The sequence below is a fragment of the Brienomyrus brachyistius genome, chromosome 5 (genome assembly GCF_023856365.1).
Source record: "Brienomyrus brachyistius isolate T26 chromosome 5, BBRACH_0.4, whole genome shotgun sequence".
In the NCBI taxonomy this organism is placed as follows: Eukaryota; Metazoa; Chordata; class Actinopteri; order Osteoglossiformes; family Mormyridae; genus Brienomyrus; species Brienomyrus brachyistius.
Window position 1 is genome coordinate 24,868,627 of NC_064537.1, and position 24,237 is coordinate 24,892,863.

Here is a 24,237-nt window from a genome sequence, read left to right on the forward strand (position 1 = left end):
ATATTTGTGTAGTAATTTTTAAAGCACAATGCCAAAAATGCTAGGTGTTTATACAATTTTGGCCACTAGTGTATGTTTAGAGATTTTCTTTTGTTCGGAAATGTATATGTCATTGAATTATCTTTCTTCAGTTAATATAAAGCATAGACCACAGGAATGATGCAACACAGAGAAGTCTGAAAACTAGTTAGCAACGACAAGAGGTAGGAAAACAGCTACTTATCTCTGACCGCGTTTTAAAATAGGACTCATTTTATTTAAAAGCCCTCCCTTGCCGCCCGTTAACCTCTCTGTCTCCTTCAGTTTTCTCACAAACTCCCGTGCCTCTTTATCTCTTGTTCGTCTCTCCAGCATCTTCATGATGGGCTTCGCTGTATCCAGGAGGATAAAACATGGATTAGAAGTTACTAAATCCCATTTAATTACAGATGCTCCTCACTTTAGGATAGTTTGGTTTTAGATATTTAGACTACGATTGTGTGATAGTGGTGCATGTCCATGTTGAATTCCCGATCTGTTTCTGGGCTAGTTATATGCCGTACGATACTTTCTACCGATCGCAGACGATGGCAAAATCCACGAAGCCTAACTTTCAGTCTCTGTAGCAATCCTGAGTACAAAACGCCTAATCCAGCATTTACCAACATATTGTATTGTTTTTGTTCCTGTATTTAACCAAATAAACTTAATTTATTTACTTTTCATTTACTGTAATTTACTCAGAGTAATTATTTACTTATTCAGTGACTATTTTCCAGTTAAATTGGGTTCATCAGAACGTAACCCCATCGTAAGTCAAAGAGCACTTTTACTTACACAATTACCCATCTAGTACAAACTTTTAAGCAAGGTAAAATTCATTATCATTGCTTATTCATATCTAGCATATGTTAACAGGGGTCTATCTAATCATTAATACTGGTGAGCCAATAATGGTGCCCATCAATCGTGACGGATAAGAAAGCCTTACCACTGGGTTTGGGCCGGGTCAGGAGGAGTACGATCGGCTGCATGGTTCTGGATGCACCAGGCTTGTCCAACCCATAAAAGTCACTGAGTGGGACTGTGCCTTCCCCAGCAAAGTCATTGGCAGACAGCCAGTCATAGTCCATCACGGTGAAGACCACACATGCAGACCTGTGTCTGCACTGCTGAAGATTCACATGACTGCAGGGAAAATAACATTAAACACGGGAAGAGGGAACAGTGGCTACCTGGCCAATCGGCCTTCACCACAACACCGAAAATTCAAGGGCAACACTATCAGTCACCACTCACAAGTAAAAGACCTCATCAAAAACTGGATGCAAAGTCTTGGGCTTCACTTGAGTGCGCCGGCTTTTGCTTGTGGGGAACAGATGCTGAGGACAAAGCTCCACAATGACAAAGGGGTCGCTCAGCCCTACAAGTGACCGGAGAGAGCGGAGCTGGTGAGGCTGGCGGGCACACGATCGCTAAGGCTCTGCTGCACATACACACCCACCATTGGCATCAAGAGCTACGAGATCAGAGGCGTGCAGAACCTCTACAGCCAGCCGCTCTTCTTGGGATTCATAATAACACTTCACACTGATTCGTCCATACGGACTGTGTCGCAGTGTCCTCTGAGAAGAGAGCAGCCAAAGATGCATGAAATTACTTTCAACTTCAATCAACAGTGATTCAAGATAGTGTCACATTCCACAGACCACCATTACAAAGATAGCCCATAATCGTACTAGCTTCCACGAAGACGGCACCCCTAGTCAAAAAGTTCAACCTACCTGCTGTGCAGTTTTCTCCAAAAAATACTGCTCGATGAGCTCACTAGACGAACACTTCATTAACCACAACTCCTTCTCCAGAGCCTGGAGCAAAACAGAGAGTGTAATTATGTAAATCCCAATGCCCCAGACCAGCGTTTCTTGACCCAGTTCTCGTGGACCTCCAGTCAGTCCACGTTTTTGCTCTCTCCCAATTGCCAGGGAATTGTGGGTGTCCGCGAGGGCTGGGTTGGGAAACACTGTCCCAGACATGGTTGTTATGTGGTTAATAAAGGGGTTTACATATGCATGTCTGAGAACAAATATAGGTAGACCTGTTCTACAGGTACTTCCACAGCATGTTTGTCTGAGGTCATCACTGGAAGTACAGCCAAGAAATCCACTATTAGCCAACTACACCTGAGGCAGTGGGAATGTCTGATGCCTGGTGCTGGTGCCCACCTTGTAGTCTTCATTCTTGAGGTCCTCAAGAGGAAGCCCCTCTCCCTCAGCATGGAAGAAATCCACCAAGGCCTTAAAGGAACACACGTGTGCTATATTACAGACCCATAGAAGCCTGTGCTTTCCACAACTACATCAGCTCCTGCCCTGGAACATCATTGTAGGTTGTTTGCAAAATGGAGAAGTCACAGTATAATAAAAAAAAAATAAAAATCTGTTACTGTAATCAAAAAACTAAAAATGGACTTTTTTTTATTTTGTTTGATTACTTCTGGATAAGGTTACAGCTGGGTAGGGGTTAAGGGTTAAGATTATCATTGTTGAAATAAAGATGCTGCCCATAGAAATGAATGGATAGTCCCCATAAAGATATGAATATCCATCGCTGTGTGCATGTGTGTGTGTGTGTAGAATGCAAAATCACTATCAAAATGGTTATCTGCTTTGAATGAATTCCTTCTTTAAAAGAGTTCTAAATGTAATTATTATTTGATTATTCCGCTTTATTAAGTACATCTAGCTAATACTGGGTAGGACTCCATGTTTCCACCAGAACTAAGAGTAAAGAAGTTCAGCCTTCCTGCACACTGTTGCTGTATTCAAGTACTTCTTGTTAATTTTAATGGGTCTGGCCATTCTACTCTGACCTTTCATGAAGGCCACTCACTAGATGCTTTTTGTTCATCACATCATTTCCTGTAAACTCTAGATACAATATTGGGCAATAATCCTTGGAAGATGGCTGTTTCTGAGATGGTGGAACCACCACATCTGGCAACAATGACCAGTACGGCACATTCACAATCGCTTAGATCACACACCGTAGCCATTCTAATCATTAGCTAAGCAGTAATGGAGCTTATTGCTTTTCTCTGCATGCTGTATTTTTTCACTTGCAGCCACATGATTTGCTGTTCGGCGTAGCAGGCTCTTTGTGTTAACAAACAGGTGCACCTAATATACTAGACAATTAGTGAAGAACTAACCTCCAAAGTGAAGTGAAACCTTCCATAAAACTCCAGTGAAACACCACTGTTCTCTGCCACGGTGTCAAATACCAATTTGAAGAGAAGCCACCACAGGCCATTCAGCACCCTGGAGTAGCAGAGGACCCATAATGCAATTGTGCCCATGGAAACACTGCCTGGTCCAATCAATAATGCTGTATTACAGACATATGGAATATAAGGCTGAAACTGCAGAACCCAATATTTGGAAATGGCAGCATCCAGCAACATTACTTATTTTGTTTATTTATCAGATAATTATCAGTTAGGCGGGATTATTGTTTGAAAAAACAATTCATGTTAAAAGACAAAAGAAAAATCACCTCCTCAAATTCTTCTTGACAAGAGATGCACTGAGTATCACTAAAGTGTCGTCTAGATATTTCATTAACGGAGAGACAGCCTAGAGAGGAAAGAACATTCCAGAATCACATTGAATGTTTGTGGTTATCTATTGGCAGGAACAACTGTCAGTAAGAAAAAGGCCAAAGCAGAGGGAGCGCAATCAGGAGGCTCACCTCAGCACTGCTGATCGAGTCTGGGGACAGGCTGATGTGCAGTATGCATTTTTTCAAATCTAACAGCATCTGCACATAGCAGAACAGTTACCCCAATCACACACCATACAGCTCATGTTCTTTATCATTTACCTCATTTTCTTTATCGTTGACACTTGTTCAATTATTAAATGTAAACATACATTCAGAAAAAAAGGACTTGCATATCTTTCGACTTCTATTTCTAAAATTCATTAAAATTTCTTCACTGAAACTTCAACCTCTGAATAAGCTAGTTAGGGCAATTCTAAGGTAAGGATCTTAATCAGAAACCAACACGGTGGTAAAATCAATATTTTTATGCTGCGCTCGCTTGTTTTATGACTTTTGATTTGTTTCACAAGTGTCTTTGTCAGGAAGTGCTGTTTCTCCCTCCTGCCCACCTTATCAGTGAGGTGTGCGATCATGCACTTGACCTCCCTCTGCAGGTCAGCAGCAGTATTGCAGAAGTGGTCACAGTGGGCCTGGTTGACCTGCTGCTGCTTGTCTGTTTGCTGGGCTCCTGCTGTGGCTTCCTGTCCCTTCTGCCAGCCCAGGACATAGGACATGTTCTCCAGGAACACGCACACATGCTCAATGTTGTTCAGTGCGATGCACAGCTAGAGGAGACAATCATTAAAAAAAACATGGACTAGGTGACAGGAACCAATACAGAAACACATCATAATTAGGACCCATTCCATACATGCTGAGAATCAGTGTCATATTAATAGTTCCTGGATTTGAGGACTAGAAACAGGAAATGAGGTGTGAGGGGGTCATCTTTTAGTATTAATGGGGATGTCTGGAATGAAGCAATGTCTTAATTTTTCTTTTTGTAATTAATCATATCAGAACTAGCTGCAGATCTAGTACCTGTGTGGAGAGACTGTTGCCCTCTTCCTGAATGCTGATCTCTATTTTTCTTTTGATCAGCTCACAGTAAAGCATGCTCACACTACATACATCCTGCAAAAAATGGAAATATCTAAGGTCACACCACTCTTCAAAGATTCTTAGTTTCTTTCATAAAGATTTTCTTTCTATTCTCATTATTGATTCTTTTACTGTTTTTGTCTGTTAATGTTGACCAGTGTCCACAGAAAAAAAGGTTCCAGAGGTCATAGTTCATAGGTCCTGAACATTCAAGTTTTCTCCTCTAAATCCACCCCCTTTTTAATCAGTTATGGGTAATAATTTAGAGTCAGTAAGAGTCTCTCACTTCCGCCAGGCGGACCCTGAAGATGAATTCTCCTGACGAATCAGGCCAAGCCAGCTGTAGCCAGAGGTGCTGGACCTGGCTGAAGCAGAAGGTCACATGGTCTGCTGAGGCACTGTGCTTGGAGAGACTGCAGCCTGAATCAAACTGCCGTGATCACAACCATGCACGATTACACAAACACAGAGTACAGAGATTACTTCCCCGCAGAATGGGCATATAAAAATAATGCACTGGAAGAAGAAAACATTTGCGGAAAAAAAGAATGAAGAATAATTAATATATAACATATGTTTGGAGCGTTGCAGTGGGTACATCTGTGGTGTCACACGTCCAGGGCTGTGGGATTAAATTCCTCCTCCGGTTCTGTGTGTCTCATCTGCCTGCTCTTGTAGTACTTATGTAGGCTTCCTCTGGGTTCTCCAGTTTCCACCCACATTTCAAAGATATGGTGAAGTGAGGTTTCAGATTTGCCCAAAGCAAACATAGCAGGAGACTGCGTGCCCTGTGATGGACTGGCATTCTGTCTAAGGTCTGCCACATGCCCTCAGAAAACTGTTCAGGAATAAGCACTTATGGCTGGAAATTCATAGACATTGTGGCTGTCAATACCTGCTCTGCTTCCACAGCTTTGTGGATCCTCTCGCAAGATTTCTCGTAAACTATTTGAAGCCACTTGTGAATAGTGGTCTTAAACAACTCTTGGAATCCCGTCAAAGCCAATGTCTTCATGTCCCTGGAAAAAAATCATTGTGCTTCTTTAAAATAAAATTATTAACTAAAAGAAGATATCACCTGGTGCCTTATTCATGACTTCAGGACTTAAAGGTCCCACTCAGAGGAATCCATAGACCCACCAGTACTCACTTCAGGGGCAGAAATTCTCTGAAAGTCTGCAGTGTCTTCAAGGACATGTAGAGCTCAAAGAGTGTCTCCCACATGGGCTGGGTTATGTGACTGCTGTCCTTCTTCAAGGTCACACACACCTTTTCCATCAAGGCTTGCATGTCACTGGCCACCTGAGGAGACACAATAAAAACAACGATCAGGTTAGTTGCAGCCTGCAGACATCTGATCTAATATTGGGACAAGACATTAATATCAGATTTCTTTATATCAATGTTTCCCAATGTGGTCCATGGGGACCCAGGACCGGTCCATGTTTTTGCTCCCCCCAAGCTCCCTGCCAGACAGTCCACATTTTTGCAAACGTGAACTGTCTGTGAATTTCTGAGGACTGGATTGGCAAACACTAGCCCATATGATACAACCATTTTTTAAAAAATATTTCAACAAAAGCCCTTGTGGAGCTTAATGGTTGTGTATTAAAAGATGAAACTTTAACTCAGGTCAACTGAACAATGAAACAACAGATGTGAAATTTTAGCTGTACCAGTTTTTCCAGCTGTTGATAAGAAATGCTGAAGAAATCCAATTTCAATGAACTGCAAAAAAGGTAAAAACAAGAACATTGCATATGAATATGAATCTCAATAAGATTCTTTTATTTTATTTTATTTTTCTGTGTGGAGACCCGCCAGGAGGGGCACACCTGCTGAACAGTCCATGGTAGACACTGTGAGCTCTCTGCACATGGGCACACGCTGCATCCACCACCAGCACCAGGTCCCTCAGCTGTTCCTTCAGAGTCTGAAACCCCATGAAGAGCAATGCCATCTCAGAAAGGACAAAGTAAAGCCAGATCATGCTAATTCCCTGGTAGGAAATGTATCAATGGCAAGCGCTATGTGCCGATATAACTGAAACAGAAGGAATAATACCCCTTGATGTAGTTTATAAAGTGACATCATGCTTCTATACCACTCCACTATACTTTTCTATTAAAAAAAAAAGTAAAATTAGTTTTATGAAGTATGAAAGCAATGCAGAAATGAGCAATTTCATTGGCACAACATTGGGTGGTACTATATCTGGTTTTTGCCCTGTACCTTTATTACTGAAGCTGTCTCTCTATTCCACTCCTGGTGGTGAGGGCAGGCTTCCTTAAAGGCCTGCATGGTCAGAATATGTCCCAGTCCCCTAGGAGACCGACACAATGCAACAAAAACATTAGGGTAACACTTTACTGGAGGGGACACAAATATATCAAATATATATGGTACATCCATCCATTTTCCAAACCGCTTATCCTACTGGGTCGCGGGGGGGTTTGGAGCCTATCCCGGAAGCAATGGGCACGAGGCCGGGAACAACCCAGTATGGGGGGCCAGCCCATCGCAGGGCACACTAACACACCATTCACTCTCACACGCTCATCTACGGGCAATTTAGCAACTCCAATTAGCCTCAGCATGTTTTTGGACTGTGGGGGGAAGCCAGAGTACCCGGAGGAAACCTCACGACGACATGGAGAGAACATGCAAACTCCACACACATGTAACCCAGGCAGAGACTCGAACTCGGGTCCCAGAGGTGTGAGGCAACAGTGCTAACCACTGCACCACCATCGCTGACTAGTAAGTGAGTTACTAATTACTTGTGCTTCCTCAAGTAAATGTTACCAACATTAATTTATGGATTTTTTTGGCAAGGACACTTATTTATGCAGCACTAATAGAAATGCAAGGCGGATCTACACATCTAACAGCTTGGGATTTCTGCTGTGAAGCCTTAACACCACAAAATGAATGCATACAATAGTTCACAGCTTTCATTTGAAGGTACTTGTTAAGTGTCAAAGTAGCAAAAGTATGAAGACAACAGCTTTCTGTGAACTGACAGGCTCAGAGAGAGGCTTTCACTCTCCCTTCTTAGATAAGTTCAGGCTGCCACTGGAAAAAGGTCAGTTCCAGGTGTTTCATATCAGCTAAGTCCCTATTGCTTGTGAAAGTGACATTTCTCATAAGTAAAAATTTGATTTTTCATCTCAGGGACAGAGATCTGACTGTGCAAGCAGATGTATTTCTAAAGAGGTCTGGTGGCTGTTTACCTCAGCATGAGCTCACAGCGTGTGATGGAGGTGGGGTTGGAGCACGGAAACACCTGGTGCAGCCTCTTTATCAGGGACAGGCAATGCTGTACATGGAGATCGAAGCTCTCTGCCACATGTGTCTCCTACAAAAAAAGCCAAAAAGGTGTATTATTACAGAAACACAGCCATACATGGATTATCTCATCTCTCTCTCTTGAGATTGGTATTTCAAGCCAGTAAAAAGTGCATGACCTATGTGCGTTTATTCTAAAATGAGCAGATGGATAAACAACTCAAATTGACACACCATCTCTCCTTCTACATTGGACACCTCCCATTCTGCCTCCAAGGTCTTCATGAGGTCAAGCAGGAAGGAGTAACATAGTGGCTGGGCTCGGTGGTGCATACTGTAGCACCTCCATCTTCTGCAAGGCACACACCCAGAAAACATGAGACACAACGAGAGCAACTTTGGGAACTTCCATCCATCCATCCATCCATCCATCCATCCATCCAGCCCCTTCTTCATTATGGAGTCAGAAGGGTGTCTAGGAACCTATCCCACCAGTAGAGGGAACAACACATGGGTACACCCTGGACAGGATGCCAGTCCATCACATGCGCACACACACACAGACACACACACACACAAACACAAGTTGGTCTTCCTATCTAAATGAGGACTGTCCATTCATTTCTATGGGAAAAATCCTAATCCCAATCATGACACCCTTAAGCCCTACCCAGCTCTAACCTTAACCATAAGTAACCAACCCAAATACAAGACTTTTGAAATTTTTACTTTTTTGATTGCATTCACAGGCTTTTAAAAAATTGAGGTTATCCAAATGGGGACCTGAAGAAGTGTCCCCTAAAAGTAAGGAAGTTTCAGGTTTTACCGCACTTTGGGAACATTGTGGTCCCCAAATGTGATCTATGCAAACCCACACACACACTCTAATCTCCAGGTATCAATGATATAATATAAATGATGATATTCTATAACTCCGCGACCCAGCAGGATAAGCGGTTTGGAAAATGGATGGATGGATGGATGATTAGTGGGCCCCTGTTACAGCTTTATTATCCCATTTCGTGGCTTACATGACGGCCAGCTGGAGGGCCGACAGATTGGTTTGCACAGCATGGTAGCACAGCACTGCCCCCGCTGGTTCACTCAGCCCACCATCCCAGCTGTAGTCTTCTCTTTTCTGAGCAGGAAGTTACACAACGCACATTCATCATTCTACATCCCCTTTTCATCCTTTAGGCAAAGTCAAAACCTCAACTGAGTTTGTACCTGCAGATGCTCATGCTGAAGAATTTGCCTCAGCAATTTTTCATAAAGGGTCACTTGTGAGTCTCTCTTACTTAACGTTGTGTCCCTCTGATGAAACAAAACATTTTTTTGTAATTTTTTTTCTTACCATACAGAGCTACAGCCATAGGCTGAAGACCAAATGTTGTTATGGAACATAGAAGAGAATTTGGTAACACTTTGCTTGAAGCTGTCATCTATAACACATCTTAGATACCTTCATAATGCATTATGATGGCTGGTATAAGAATTAATAAAGCATTACAGCATTCTCTGTTGGCATTCATAAGACATTTTTGCAGGGATGGGAACAAGTCATTCCTTAGCAAGTCTGAGTCAATTCTCGAGTCAAAACATTGCAGTCTGAGTCAAATCTCGAGTCATTTGCCCTCAAATCCAAGTCTAAGTCTTTCCATTATTTTTGCTGTCAAGTCACAAGTTATTAAATTTGTGACTCGAGTCCAGGCCGAGTTGTGAGTCATATAACTTGAGTCCCTACTTACGTCATTTTTTTACCTTAGTGATTATAACTTACCGCAGCAAACCCCAGTCACAGCAAGTCATAGGATACCTTCTTTATAGGCAGATAGGTTGAAAAGAGAGTGTCCACTCACAGTTTTTACGTCCGTTTATATTCATAGAGCATTGCATTTTTCCAATATACTATTGCATTCAGCCAACTGAAAATGCATATAGCAGAGAATTAATATACACTGAAATTATAAAATTAATGTTATGGTATCCAGAGAGGGACTATAATCTCAAGTCTTCTAAAGTCACAGGGTCCAAGTTGAGTCCCAGTCTTTCCCTTAGTTTTTCTGGGTCACATGTCATCAAATATGTGACTTCGAAGTCGAGTCAGAAGTCGGTGACTTGAGTCCCCACCTCTGCATTTTACTGCTGACTGTAATACTTCATTAGCTCCAGTGAAGTTCTTATCTATAATGCACTATAGACACCTTCACAATGTAATATAATGATCAGTATAGGAATTAATGATGCCTTAATGTATTCCGCATTATGAAGGCAGCTATGAGAGCTTCATGGAGCATTTATAATTCTTAATAAACATGGCTTATGAGTTATGCTTTTTTATAAATATTTATAACAATGTTTACAACGCTTTATGAATGCATTATAATGTCTTACGTATATGTTCATAGATTCTTATAGACATGGCATTCATAGAAAGTGTTACCGAGAATTTTCACTGGGTCATGATTTTCATTCTCTCCTATGTCTGACTACCTCACATACTTGGGTGCAAAAAAGCTTCAGTATCAGGTGACATTCCCCTTTAACTTTGGAGGCGCTGGATCGTGGCTGAAGTTTAAACCACCTGTCATATCCACCGAATGGAATCTCCTGATTGAAGGAACATGAGATGGCAGAGTAAAGTCATTGGACAACACTGTCCAGTTGGAAAAAAGGAACTGAGCTTCAGGGATAGGTTGACAGGCTGCAAACCAACTCACATTAATGGGAATGTTGATACAGCCAAGGAAATCATCAACGTCTTCATCTGCCGCTGAAGCAGAGGTGCTATTATTTCGGACAGACTTGGCAATCTGCTTGAAATATCTGAAGTAGCAAACCAACACTGTATTAGCAATATTTTGATCTGATTATCCAAAGGATCTTACTCTTAGTGAATTGTATCTATTGGTGTATTCTCTTTTGATTTGTCACCCATAATACATTGACCACACTCTCAAGAACCACATCTGCAACTTTTCTGTTTGGTTTGCGTCTTTTGTCCCTGGACATACATTTCTCTACACGTGAAATACCTGCCCATCCCTTTCAATCCATTGACTTCCTTAAGTTTCTTACAGGCTTCTGCTACAGAAACATCATCATCATGATCCCTGGAGAACCACATAAGGAGACATTATGTGTTAATACAGAACTGTAGAACATTTCTCGGGCTTTTGTTTCTGAATGGTCTCTCACCATATGTCTAGATGGAGCAGATCACAATGGACGTCGTCAACCTCACTAGAAGAACAAAGAGGTGCTTAATTCAAACTCACAAACTTCATGTTTCCAGACCACCTGCTCAATGATGTTCAACAGTGGGTCATTAGATGCTGTGCATCCTAAATAGTGAGAGAAGCCAGATGCTGTTGCTGCTATTAGAATATAAACAGCAGCAAATGGTAACAAAGCTATTGAATGATTTCCCACTGTTATACTCTCAGCTAAAGAAATAACAAAGAGAGCTAAAAGAAACAGAAGAAAGTGTGGTTCCGTTTTACTCACAAGACAAAGTGCTCGTTCCATACTGGGTAGAGTGTCTCATGTTTCACCTTTGTGACCTGGATGCACTTTTCTGAGAGCCTGTCCTTGACGCTGGGAAGCCTGTCCATTTTTTCTTTCTGCTTGCGGATGCTGAACCAGCGTTCCTTCCTTCCCTCAAGTTCGTGACGGTTCCGACCCAGTAGAATTCCCAGCATGCAGTAGGGGTCGCTGTACCCTATGAGCAATGACAGTATTATATGGGCATATTTTATAGCAATACATCAAAGTTTACTAATGTATGGCTCAGTGGGCTAAGCCTCTGTGCCTATAACCAGATGGTTGTTGGTTCAATCCCAGCCTTGGTGCATCTGTGGGTCCTTAAGCAAGGCCCTTAACCTCTAGCTCCGTAGGTACTACAACAGTTGGCTGTCCTTGGTGGTCAGCTTGCTCTTTCATACAGAGAACAAGTTGGGGGAGGCATAAAGAGAATTTCCCCCCGGGGATCAATAAAACATCTATTATTATTAACTGATCATGCTGATCATCTACTGCCTGTGGATCAGGACCACTCCCCCAGCTGCTGTCTTCTAAGACTACTGTTCAAAAGTTCTGTGATGTTGGCCACCTGGACAGAACTCCAAAGAAAAAGCCATATCTAAGAATGACCAATAAAAAGAAAAGACTGAGATGGGCAAATGAACACAGACACTGGACAGAGGAAAATTGGGAACAAAAGTGCTATGGATAGACAAATCCAAGTCTGAGGTGTTTGGATCACAAAGGAGAAATTTTGTGAGATGCAGATCAAATGAAAAGATGCTGGAGAAGTGCTTGCCAACACCTTTCAAGGATGGTGAAAGCAATGCGATGGTCTGGAGATGCTTTGGTGATGGTAAAGTAAGAGATTTGTACAAGGTAAAAGGTTTCTTGAAGAAGGAAGGCTATCACTCCATTTTGCTATGCCATGCACTTAATTGGAGCCAATTTTATCCTACATCAGGGCAATGACCCAAAACAGCTTCAAACTATGCAAGAAGTATTTAGGGAAGAAGCAGTCGGCTGGTATTCTGTGTACAATGGAGTGGCCAGCACAGTCATTGGATCAAGGATTCTTTTCTCTCCTACTGTCCAGAAAATGGTATCGAAGCCTCTACCAGGCTGTGCAACAGCTTCATTCCACAAGCCATCAGAACTCTGAACACACACTAATATCTGGAGTGTCTCTCTTCAAATTCCTCTAAGCTGCATATACAAACTACCTCTAAATTGCAACTGCACTTTACCTACTTATGAAGTTTACATCTCTGCACTATTCATTATCGCTGCACTATTCATTTACTGCCTGTCTGCACCTTACACCCCCTCTTACTGTAATGTTCATGTATGTTTTCACAGAAAACAAGGACATTTCTGAGTCACCCCAAACTTTTGAATGGCAGTGTTTAAAACTGCATTTATTATTTGTACTTTTTTTAAGAATAATTGATTGATGACATTCCTGCGTTTTGAAATTATTTGGAATATCCCATGTTTTTTCCCTGTTTTTCAATTCCTGGAATAATTACTGCAAATTACCGTAAAGCAAAATTACCGTAGTGACAAACTTACTAATAAACTGTGCTAATAAATATCACTTAATTGATGTATTGATTGGAAAACCTATTGTTGATCTCTGAATTCTCACAATAGCATGATCTGTGTATACAAGTCACATGTTAAACTTTTTTACTTTTATTAATTTCCTATAAAGAATGCTGTCACTTATCAGGATATTCAATCATTGTTCATTCAGATATGCAGACAAAACTGTATAAGTTATATCAATTTTTGGGAAAGTTTACCATTAGCATCTTTAGCCAGAAGGTCTTTTCCTTTCATCACAGATACCTTCAGGGAGAATCTTGCCCTCTGAAATAGGATGTTGATATACACATAACAGTTAAATGCAAGTCAAGTTAATTTTATAAGTTTTTTAAAGTTATTGCCCATAGGTGTGCATGTGTGAGTGAATGGTGTGTTAGCGTGCCCTGCGATCGGCGGACCCCCGTCCTGGGTTGTTCCCTGCCTCGTGCCCATTGCTTCCGGGATAGGCTCCGGACCCCCCCCCCCCCGCGACCCAGTAGGATGAGCGGTTTGGAAAATGGATGGATGAAGAAAATGTCAAACAACCATTGCTTCTTTAGCTCATTCTTATTCTTTGCAAGCGTAAATGAGACTCACCTTTAAATTCTGAACACTCTGCAGAATAATGTCATGTTCTTCTGCCTTAACTTTAAACACCTGGAAGAGGAGCAAACATTCATTTCATACAGAGGAAAATGCGGTATTCTATTACAGTGGATAATGTCAAAATGTGGTAGACAAGTTGTGCTATATAAAATGAAACTGATTCCTGAATGAAAACGTCATCCATCCATTCATCCATCCATCCATCCATCCATCCATCCATCCATCCATCCATTTAAAATAATGAATCAAATATCACTCTACATCTTTTTTTATTTGTTTCTTCTGAGACACCTATATATTTATTAAGCTTGACAAATACTCACAGAAGAACAAGACTGAGAACAAAAAATTTCTGTGCAATCCCATCCTAGCTAGATAAAATCCCGAAGCAACAAAGCTCTTCAGATTAGCAGGGCAACATGACCTAAATATCACATGCCCAGAACACAGTCTACATTTCATTGGACTGGACAGTATGTCTTTCAAATAAGATGGGTCATTTTGTAATTTAATCATACTTATCCTCCACACACTCAATATAAAACATCTTATTAGATTTCACAGTAGAGGTAATCAAGAGTGAGGAAAGATAATTATTTATACTGACATTTTGCAAGGTGGCATATTGGCTCTGTGGAAAGGTTGCTGGTTCAAATCCCATGAATGCCCAGAGTGATTCTACTCTGTTGGGCCTTAGAGCAAGGCCCTTATCCTGTAATTGCTTTGTCCTGGGTATGACATTAATCTACATCCAGCTCTGTAAGGAGGTCCTCCAACTTACAGGGAAATTGGGGGGTTGGTGGCAGGATTGGCACTCCAGCCACTGGAAAAATCGCACATTGGTCCATTCGGACTAGTGTGGTGCTGAGGTATCGTCTGTCACATGGCTGCACTCAGGTTCTCATCCCTGAGGTGGTTTGTCATGTGGTGGGTGCAGCTGTATCAGTGCATGCTCCTTACTTACCTTTTGCAAATACCTGAAGAGCTCATCTTCATTGGTCTTGAATGGCACTCCAACCTTATTCACCACCGTGTAGATTGCCTCCTCATACAGGAGGTCCAACTAAGGACATTAAAACCAGACATTAGATGCCAGTAAAATGGACACTTTACAATAGTAGCATACTATTCAATTATGATGATACCATAAAACATGCAATATTCAAGTGTCTCATGTCTTCATTTTATTGGTTTACATCAACACAAGAGACAGAGAGGCCTATTTCGCATCCGGCACAAAGCAGCACCAGACTCAACGCAAGTGTCTTTGCTATCATGAGTCCAATGCAGTTTTAATTTTCCTGTTCAATACCCACGTGGTTTAAATAGCAAATGTACTTTTAGCGAATAGCACTCATCTGAGCATCCCTGGGCATGTCGGTCTTAAAATGAGGTGGAGTCATGTTTATTGTTTGCAGACTGCTATCTTGAGGCAGTGAAAATCGATTGTGCTTTTGACCAGTAAAATGCTGAGCTATGATGAAATCTGGGGGGTCACTTCTATCGGGTGGGTCCTCTGCGACTTGGCTAAAGGAGGACGCGTTATATACCACAGGAAGGGCCCTTCCAAATGGCACAGGCTTGTCACACTGCTGTGACACGTTTGGCCGTCAAATGCAGCTTTAGAAGGGTGCAGCCCCTGAATTCAGACACAGCCCTGGCCAAGACACAATGGCACAGTATTTCACTGTTATTTAAAGGGTGCATTATCAAGATATGGTGCCTACATAGGCGTGTACACAGCCTGTGTACACTGTTTGTTACACACAGACAGGGACATGGAGAACAAAACATGCAAAGATTAAAAATAAAAAAGATTATAATGTGAAAGATCATTAACGTATACATCAAGATATTTTTAAGAAATATAATAGTCATAATTATTGATGCACCAATAAGGAAATTTCTAGTCGATACCGATTGCCGATTGTTTTCGAAAACTGACACTGATTCCAATACTAATTGTTTCGGAGGTTCTGCTTAAATACATTTAAATAAGGGGCACTCCACCCAAATAAATCTAAAAGTAAATTAATTACATTACAAAAAGCCTTCTTTTCTGGAATGAATTTGTTTTTCAGAAACTCTTCATACGCTTCACTAACTAATGTTTCTGCTAACGTTAAAATAATAGGCGGATTGTTGCTGCATTGGTCAATACCAGTAGTTGGCTGATGCAATCACTGCATCTCTAGTCGTAATCCTTATCAGAATTGGCTAATTGGTGTAATGATGAATGAAACTGACTAATTATTACAGTGTATCTGTGGTCTAAAAAGTTTTTGGAGATGATTCATAATTTTCAAATCACGCCAAGTGAGTAAGGGTTGTAAGCCAGTGAGTACCCACAATAGACTGATATATTTAAACAAATAATTGTTTCTTATAACAGATTCTATATAGGTACATGATGCATTATTTTCAGTTGCAAAATTTGTAACAGTATGTCTTTTCATTGTACATTCATTACTGTATTTAATGTTGGTAATGTCTTACTTTGCATAATTTATCAAACTTTACCATATGTATGTACACGAAAATCATGTTATATATGAGATCCAAGGATGGTTTGCTGTTATCCATGGTAATATGCATGAGGAGATCTGTGTCTTCTGTAGTGAAGCATTCTTTTATGTTACCTGGTAAATCTGCCGTTATAATTGCAAGTCACCAATGTACAAGCGCACTTTTAAAGCGCATTAGTGGGATTATAGGATATATCCCCCAAACACTCCCATAACATTTTGAACCAGTTTTTCACTGTTAAGCTAGCAAAAGTGGGCTGGCCAAACCCTACAAGGACATGCGCCATCCGCTTCACACTGTGTGCTTTTGAACGTTAAAATAGGGCCCAGAGTTTCACAGACTTAAATAACAAAACACATAGAACTCCAACTTCTCTTCTGAAATCTAGTTTTTAGACTTATACTTTTCTATTGCAAAATTAATATTCTGTGCAAATTGGTTCTGTATACTTCAAATGGCTGCTATAATGGTCCATTTACCTCTTTCCTGTTGGGTTTTCCTGGAATACAAATTGCATCTGTAGTCTCTGGGGGCAGAGTGATGTCAATTGGTCCTTGAAGCTACATAAAAACAAAAAAAAAACCGCAGAACAAAACAAAATCACAGATTCAGATTCGCTTAGCATTAACCAAGCAAACTGACGTGGAATACTGTTAAGGTGATTTTGGATGGCATAGTCACTCTCAGACTGCTTACTTCGGCCCATTGCACAGAAAATAGAGTAAAACTAATAGGTCCTATAAGCAGAAATAACAGCTTGCACTTGTGCATCTTTCTTACCTCGCAATGAACGGCATGCAAAATGCTCTCCTGTTTCAGCAGGATGCTTCTCATGCGGTCAAAAAAGTCTGCCCCATCTATACTGTGATACATAAAAGGTACATAAATTACTGTGTACATATTGCAGATGGGAGTTTGCATGTTCTCCCCATGTCGTCGTGGAGTTTCCTCCGGGTACTCCGGTTTCCTCCCACAGTCCAAAAACATGCTGAGGCTAATTTGAGTTGCTAAATTGCCTGTAGGTGTGCCTGTGTGAGTGAATGGTGTGTGAGTGTGCCCTGCGATGGGCTGGCCCCCCATCCTGGGTTGTTCCCTGCCTCGTGCCCATTGCTTCCGGGATAGGCTCCGGACCCCCCGCGACCCAGTAGGATAAGCAGTTTGGAAAATGGATGGATGGATATTGCAGATGCAGTCTTGGTTATGTCACTATGTTTCATGTTGTACCACTCAGGGAAGGTCTAAACCTATTTGTTTGAGTACAATTGCAAATACTGTTTGATTTGGTCCTTTACATTACTGCTTGATTGCATTTTACATTTATTATTATCAAAATACAGTAACGGAATGATCTATAGCTTTTCTCAAAGGCCCAGTTTACATGTGGTTTTAACATGCATCTTGGCCAATTGGATCACAAGTAGACAGCTGAGACGCATCGCTGTTTACGCCTGTATCTATCAAGCGTCTCCATGGGGTCCAGCTGACCCCTGGTGCTCAGACTTCACTACTGCCTGGCACACAGTTCTTGTGACGTCCTTGTCAGGGACACATCAGGACGCATTAGCATTTACATTACAAACGATATGTGGTCAAATGTGTCCCAGACCACCTCGGCAAGCGGTTTGAGGGATCGGATCACAATGTGTCTTGGTGGTCATTTGCACTTGTACTTAGGGCATTCCACTTGTAATCCAATCACCCAGATGAATTTTAAAACAAGTGTAAACAGAGTCGTAGTGACACTGTTGCTCACAGCCTGGTTATATGAGAAAGCAGAGCCCATAATAGATTTATTGGTCCTGTCTCTGACCCACATTAGCATAAATGGCACAAAGCGTGCTGAGTACCACTCAATGCGACCCTAGCCGACTGGCCGAGTGACAGTCCCTCCCCCACTGACAAGTGTCTGGATGTGTGTTTTGATGGCACTGAATGCAATCTTTTCAGTCCAGTGCTTAAAAGGATTTCAGCCATTTACAATGCAATGCAAAAGCTAAATTAATAAAGATACATGAGCCCAGCTAGTTGTATAATTAAGGGACAGTTATAATTGTGAAAAGAAAGAGGTAAAGTTGAGAACCATAGTAGTGTTGGAACCAGGCCGTAGAGGTAAACCATGGAGAGCAGAGAGCGGTGTGCTGCTTGGGCAGTGGTGGCTTAATGGTTAGGGACGTGCACTTGTAATTGAAAGACTGCTGGTTCGAATCCCTGACCAACAAAGCACCTCTGAGGTACCCTGAGCAAGGTACCGTTCCCTGGGGGCTGAATTAGCTGCGCCCTGTTATGTCACGATATCACATATGGGTTAAATACAGACAACACGTTTTGTTGTAGTGCACTGTGTGCTGGGTGTGTCAACAATGATCACTGATCACCAAATTTGAAAGATATTTATGCCATGTTTGGTTTGCTGTGTGGGGGGGGAGTCCTTTATATATTCTGTTTTGGGGGATCATCCCAAAAGTGGTGCTCAGCTAAGCAAGCTAAGCCTCGGCGGTTGGTATCAGAAGGTTGCTGGTTTGAGTCCCAACCTAGGCAGAATAGTCACGTCTGTGGAATGACCTAATGCCCAAGCTTGCTGTAAGAACCAGATAAGGTAGCTGAAAAGAGTGTTTCGTAATGGGGAATAATAAACTGTCGCTGTTCTATTGCATCATTCTTTTATACCATTTTAAAGATGTTTTAAATGCAATCAGATTGAGCTGCTAGGCTGGAGAAAAGGGATATGTATTAGCATTCCTTCTTGATAATGTTTTCATTTTGAACATTTAAATGATGTTTAATTGTTTAAATGATTATTAATATTAACAGGAAAATGTAAAACCTGGACCGGAGAGGCTTTATTAAAATGCTTATGCATCTGCACAATTCCCAACCATGTCTTGCAGTCTCCTCTATATGAATCTTATATGTGAACAGTTTGGCAGTACATGCATTGTCCTCAGTTACTGCATGTTGAAATGCAACTGTGAGAAGTTGCAGAATCTTCAATGTTTCCATGATTTCCAGTAGCAATCAAAATCTCTGTTTTTTTATGCAGCAAAACAGCCTTTTATAGACCTGTGTATTCTCATAGAACATCTATTCACTTGCGAATCGTAAAGAGACCAGCAGAGCCATTAGTGCTGTCTGAAAGGAAACATCCTACTAATTAAATGAACAAACGGCTTCCGGGACCTTAAAGAGGCACTCAGCATGAAAGAGGGATGCGAGGGAAACATATGCAGGGCCTGTTTCCTCTTTTCCCAGCTAATACTGAAAATCGGACATTGCCTGATCATGGTCCTTCATAAGATTCCACATAATCTAAACATTCACATGCTTTTTATGCAGCTGCAGGGACATTCACCTGAAAGATATTTTATGAAAATTAACATTTTCGTGTTTCGTGTCCTGATACAATGTAACTAGTTAATTGCTTTATCCATCCATCTTCTACACCACTTACGCTTAGTTTTGGTGTCATGCCCCAAGTCAGTAGATGATCAGCTGGAAAATCACTGTTTATCCACCAAGACTCCATGGCAGTCAGTTGAGACTCACCTGTCAGCAGGTCCCTCAAAGTGGTATGTGGTTGATGGCCCCCTGTGCCTCATAACACCACCCCCTATCTCCGAGGCCATGTTAGAGGACTACCTGTAGCGGGGTTTGGGGATGGAAGCATGCATTGACCATGTGAGCTCTGCCCTCATCAAGGCAGCACAAAATCAGTCTGATTAAGCAGATGTCACCGAACTCCAGAGGGAGAGCTAACTTCCCTCACAAGGCTTCAGTCTGACCAGTCCAGGGTGCCTGTTCACACACCAGTACCTAGCAGAACCTCATCCTCTCAGTAACACCCAACAGAACAATTGCTGTGTACTCATTCCCATGAGGACATATGATAGTTTCCAAATATCACATCTTGTTCTCTATAGAGAGTATTATTGGAGGGACTATTCTACCTGGAAGAAATGTAGCTATATTCCATACTTTAGCTACTATAATGGATGAAGGGGTCAAGATGAAAGATTTAATTTCTGCTCAAAATTTGCATAAACTTTTAAGCACCAGTACACTGCTTATCACTCAGTAGCTGAACTAAAATGTCTTCCCTTGCATAGTCCATATTTCTGTTGAAACACCACAACATGCATCATTTCCTTTCAATTAGGTCTTTGATTCATTGAGTAACATCATTTAGAGTAACATTCTATTGGTATTATTATTAAAAACTACTACTTAAAACCAACAATACTCTTAAGAAAAAAAAGTCAGAGTTAATATACATCCTAGATCAGAATTCCACAATTCCAGTCCTGAAGGGCCACAACCCAACACAGTTTGCAGATTTCCCTGCTCAAATAGACCAGGGGTGGCTTTCCAGAAAAGTCCGTGACGTCAGTTCATTATCTCGTACTTAAGATAAATCGTTAACTCGCACACGTTTCCAGAAAACCTCCATAATTAAAGTAGTTCGTTATCTCGTTCGTGGATTTTTCGACAAATAGGTTGATTTATTATAGTCTTGATTATGGTTGCTTTGGTGTGTTTTCATTGATTTTCTTTTTAGCTAATGTTTTTTATTTGCATATATCTGGTGTGACAGTCATAACGTATTTCACCATTAAAATACATTAAATCCATGTTCCTGTTATCGACGGTCTGTACTTTTCTCAGGCTGGGTAGGAGCCAACAAAGTACTGCTTAAAGTTCGTTCGATAAATCTGGAATAACAAAAGGTTTATGGAAACACATGTAGACCTCAGTTGTTCTTTACTTACGTCGTTCACTATCTTGTTCTTTATTCACTAAAATCGATCGCTTTCTGAAAAGTCACCCCAACTAAGGTTCAGAAGGTATGTCTGAGCAGGGAAATCTGTAAACTGTCTTGGATTCTGGCAGTCCAGGACGGGAATTGGGGAATCCAGACCTACATGAAGGCGCCAGATTTCTTCACCAACTGGTAAACAGTTGGTAATATGTATCAACCAAAGGATATAAACCCCTCACACAGGAATGGAATCTCATTTTGGCCAAGATCCATGTTTCATGATAGCTAAACTCTCTACAGGTACGGTTAGCAGGAGACATTTTAATTGGGTGTCATATTAGCCAGTGTTTGAGATCTGTTCAGCATATAAAAAAAATGAATTCAAATGTACATGAATGAATGCATAGTTCTTTGTGCAACATAACCATTCTAGTAATTGTTTTTTTGGAAAGATTGACAAGTGGTTAAATGATTAGAAGACGTTTGGGTAGACAATATTACACTATATTTTTTTTCAAGCAAATCCATTTTGTTCTTAAATGCCACTGCCAAAATTCTTAGCATTTCTGCATAAAATAAATTATGTTTTATTTTTCAGTTTGCTCTAAATGTTCGGAATTTTGAAGCTTAAATAAAAAAAAGGTTAACTATCCTGAATTCAGCATTCTACGAATATCTAGCACCAGAACACGAGCTATAGCTTATACCGTATTCTGGAATTTAATAACAATCTGTTATCTATTACTTAAATAGTTTGATTATGTTAACAGTAAGAACAGTTGAAAGTAGACAGAAAATAATTTATTTTCCAATGCATATTTTTTTTGTATTATTATGCATTATTTAAATAATGCACAATAGTGCAAAACATGTGTATAAATATTCAGAAAACCTAAGCGTAAATAGCAAGCACACACATCCCACAACACTATCATTCATTTAGAGAGTTACGAGTTCTCACGCATCTGGCGTGATACGTTTTCAGACTCTCACGCTCACGGAATAAATCTATATTATTCCATTAAAAACCTAAAATTAGCTACATCAAAATTTTGGGGTAGTTTGCAAACCCAACGGGGTATTTACAAGGTAATAAAACTGTGTGCATATGTGTGCAGACATATGTCAAATAAAATCTCACTCAAGCCAGCTGACAAAAGTTGGCAACCTTGCATTTAGACATATACCAATATAATACATTTAATTCTTACTTCGATCTACCTAATTATCATGTAAAGCTTGCAAATGAAATCACATACCTGTTAATAAGCAATTATTCACTTGCACAAATTGCTTTTTGGGTGCGTTTCCTTGCTTGTGTAGTTGATTTTGTTGTTGCCCGCTCGTTTTATTTCATTACAGGCTGACGGACAATCATGCAGTTTTTTTTTATCCTTAGACAAAAAGAATGATTCAGAAAAACGCCATATACGGTAATGGGGGCCAGCAGGACAATTATGTTTCCTACTGCAGGTGACGCGCGACAATCTGCATAAACCAATACCACAAGGCATTTACTGTATTTTACTTTACATTATATCATTCAGCATTACAATTGCACGAGATTCGTTAAAGACAAAAATAAAAAGTCTATGATTAAAAAAAAAAATCTATATAACAAGTTGTGTTTTTACCCAGAGCAGAGATGTGTGTACACCGGATAGGCAAGACGGGAGGTGGTGTTGCAGTACAATATATGTAAAAGAAAGCCTGCAGGCAAGGGAGCTCAATGATAAAAAATAAAAGTAGCGAAGCTGTATGGATAAAAACGCAATTGGCCTAATTATCAGTGTTTGTTATAGAGCACCTAATGTAGCTGCAGAGGAAAGCAGAAAGTTTTATGACAATATCAGGATTATGAATAATAAAAATGATGTGGTGGTTATGGGTGATTTTAATTTACCTGGGATACAGTGGGACACAGTGTCTGGCTCTTCTGTAAATGAACTTGAGATGGTGGAATTAGTACAGGATTGTTTTTTTAAACCGTTTGTTAATAGCCCTACCAGGGGTGGAGCAAATTAATATTCTTTCCCGGGACACGAACTGTCACGTTTTTTTGTGTGTGAAAATTAATAATCCTCTAGTTTAGAATATCGACGTTTATTCTACGATTATACTTTCTGGTTAAGTTTATATATCCAAATCTGTGTCCGTAAATGGTTAAAAACGGGTAAAAATGGGACGATTGTCCCTGTCTATACTTTTATTTCATCGGTTGCAGAAAAACAAAGCTTACCTTATTGCCTAGCAACTGCGCGGGCTGTTGGTCTGCCGCGCGCATCCACAACCATGTCAAAGAAAAGGCGATTGTCAACGTACAACTGAGAGGGGGCGAAAAGAAAACTTTTCTGAATGGATAAGGCACAACCAAAGACTTGGGGGATACTGTAAGAAGCAGAATTTTCCCGGTTAGCGGATAACTTAAGCCAAATGTGAAAACTGACCAATAGGAGGTTAGATAAGCGACCTTCTTATTGGACAGTCCTTATATTTGGCTTAAGTTATCTGACTAATGAAAAAAAAGACTGCCTTGTGTTCTCTGGCACTCGTGTTTTGTGTCCATCCAAGATTTCAGTTAAACATGAAGGAAAAGCAGGTTAAATGATCATGCTTGCAGTTTAAAACATTCATTGAGGGAAAGTAGGAACAAAAAGGGGTGAGAAATACACATGCACGGAAAGATGTGAGAAATGTCAGCGTTAGGATGTCCACATTCATTAGATTTAAAGGTTGTTTCTAATTTATTATAATATGTATAATAACGTTTTCATTGCTAAAGGGAGTACACCTCTGGACATATTAGGGTTAGGTTTTAGAATAGATTATAATTAGACAACATAAATTTATTCATTAAAGCAAAAAAAAATAAAAAATCTGTACTTCAGATTTAGAAAGGAACAGCAGCAGACAAAGGAGTCCAGAGAGAGTGCAACTGCGTTTGCGTTAGGACAGGTATAGGTAAGAGCAGGCAGCATTCCCCAGGTAATCTGACCAATGAGAGAGCTTCCTCCACCAGATCGCATCTCTTAATCCCGCCCCCCTCCCTCACCATTCACATCTTCTATCGATAATGCTACACATCCTGAACAGGCTGTCACAACGAGATATTCACGACTCACACATCAGTTTGACATTTGTGCAATAGTCACCTAAAGTTTCAAGAACATTAATATCTGCATATGTGTAATTTTTATGTTTGTGTGTGGTTTTGAAATGGTGCCTACCCACAAATTTGGTTTGCAAAACACCCAGAGAGGTGAAGAGAACAG

At 40.6% G+C, this 24,237-nt stretch overlaps 1 protein-coding gene across 1 annotated transcript; it reads right to left on the reverse strand.

The window, feature by feature from the left end:
* Positions 1 to 219: 219 nt before the first annotated feature.
* LOC125742355 (BAI1-associated protein 3-like) lies at positions 220 to 22,264 on the reverse strand. The gene is made up of 34 exons (XM_049014274.1): positions 22,225 to 22,264; positions 19,756 to 19,848; positions 16,993 to 17,074; positions 16,692 to 16,772; positions 14,651 to 14,749; positions 13,678 to 13,737; positions 13,299 to 13,365; positions 11,479 to 11,692; positions 11,170 to 11,214; positions 11,007 to 11,084; positions 10,692 to 10,797; positions 10,465 to 10,581; positions 9,199 to 9,285; positions 9,003 to 9,109; positions 8,206 to 8,323; positions 7,917 to 8,041; positions 6,916 to 7,006; positions 6,748 to 6,804; positions 6,519 to 6,616; positions 6,360 to 6,411; positions 5,834 to 5,985; positions 5,579 to 5,702; positions 4,970 to 5,113; positions 4,624 to 4,716; positions 4,152 to 4,367; positions 3,730 to 3,798; positions 3,535 to 3,614; positions 3,191 to 3,299; positions 2,205 to 2,276; positions 1,764 to 1,847; positions 1,484 to 1,604; positions 1,279 to 1,402; positions 971 to 1,167; positions 220 to 371 (listed from the first exon to the last, which is right to left on the reverse strand). The coding sequence occupies exons 2-34, from the start codon at positions 19,833 to 19,835 to the stop codon at positions 220 to 222; spliced, it is 3,501 nt and encodes a 1,166-aa protein (XP_048870231.1). The 5' UTR covers positions 19,836 to 19,848; positions 22,225 to 22,264.
* Between the last annotated feature and the right edge of the window lie 1,973 nt (positions 22,265 to 24,237).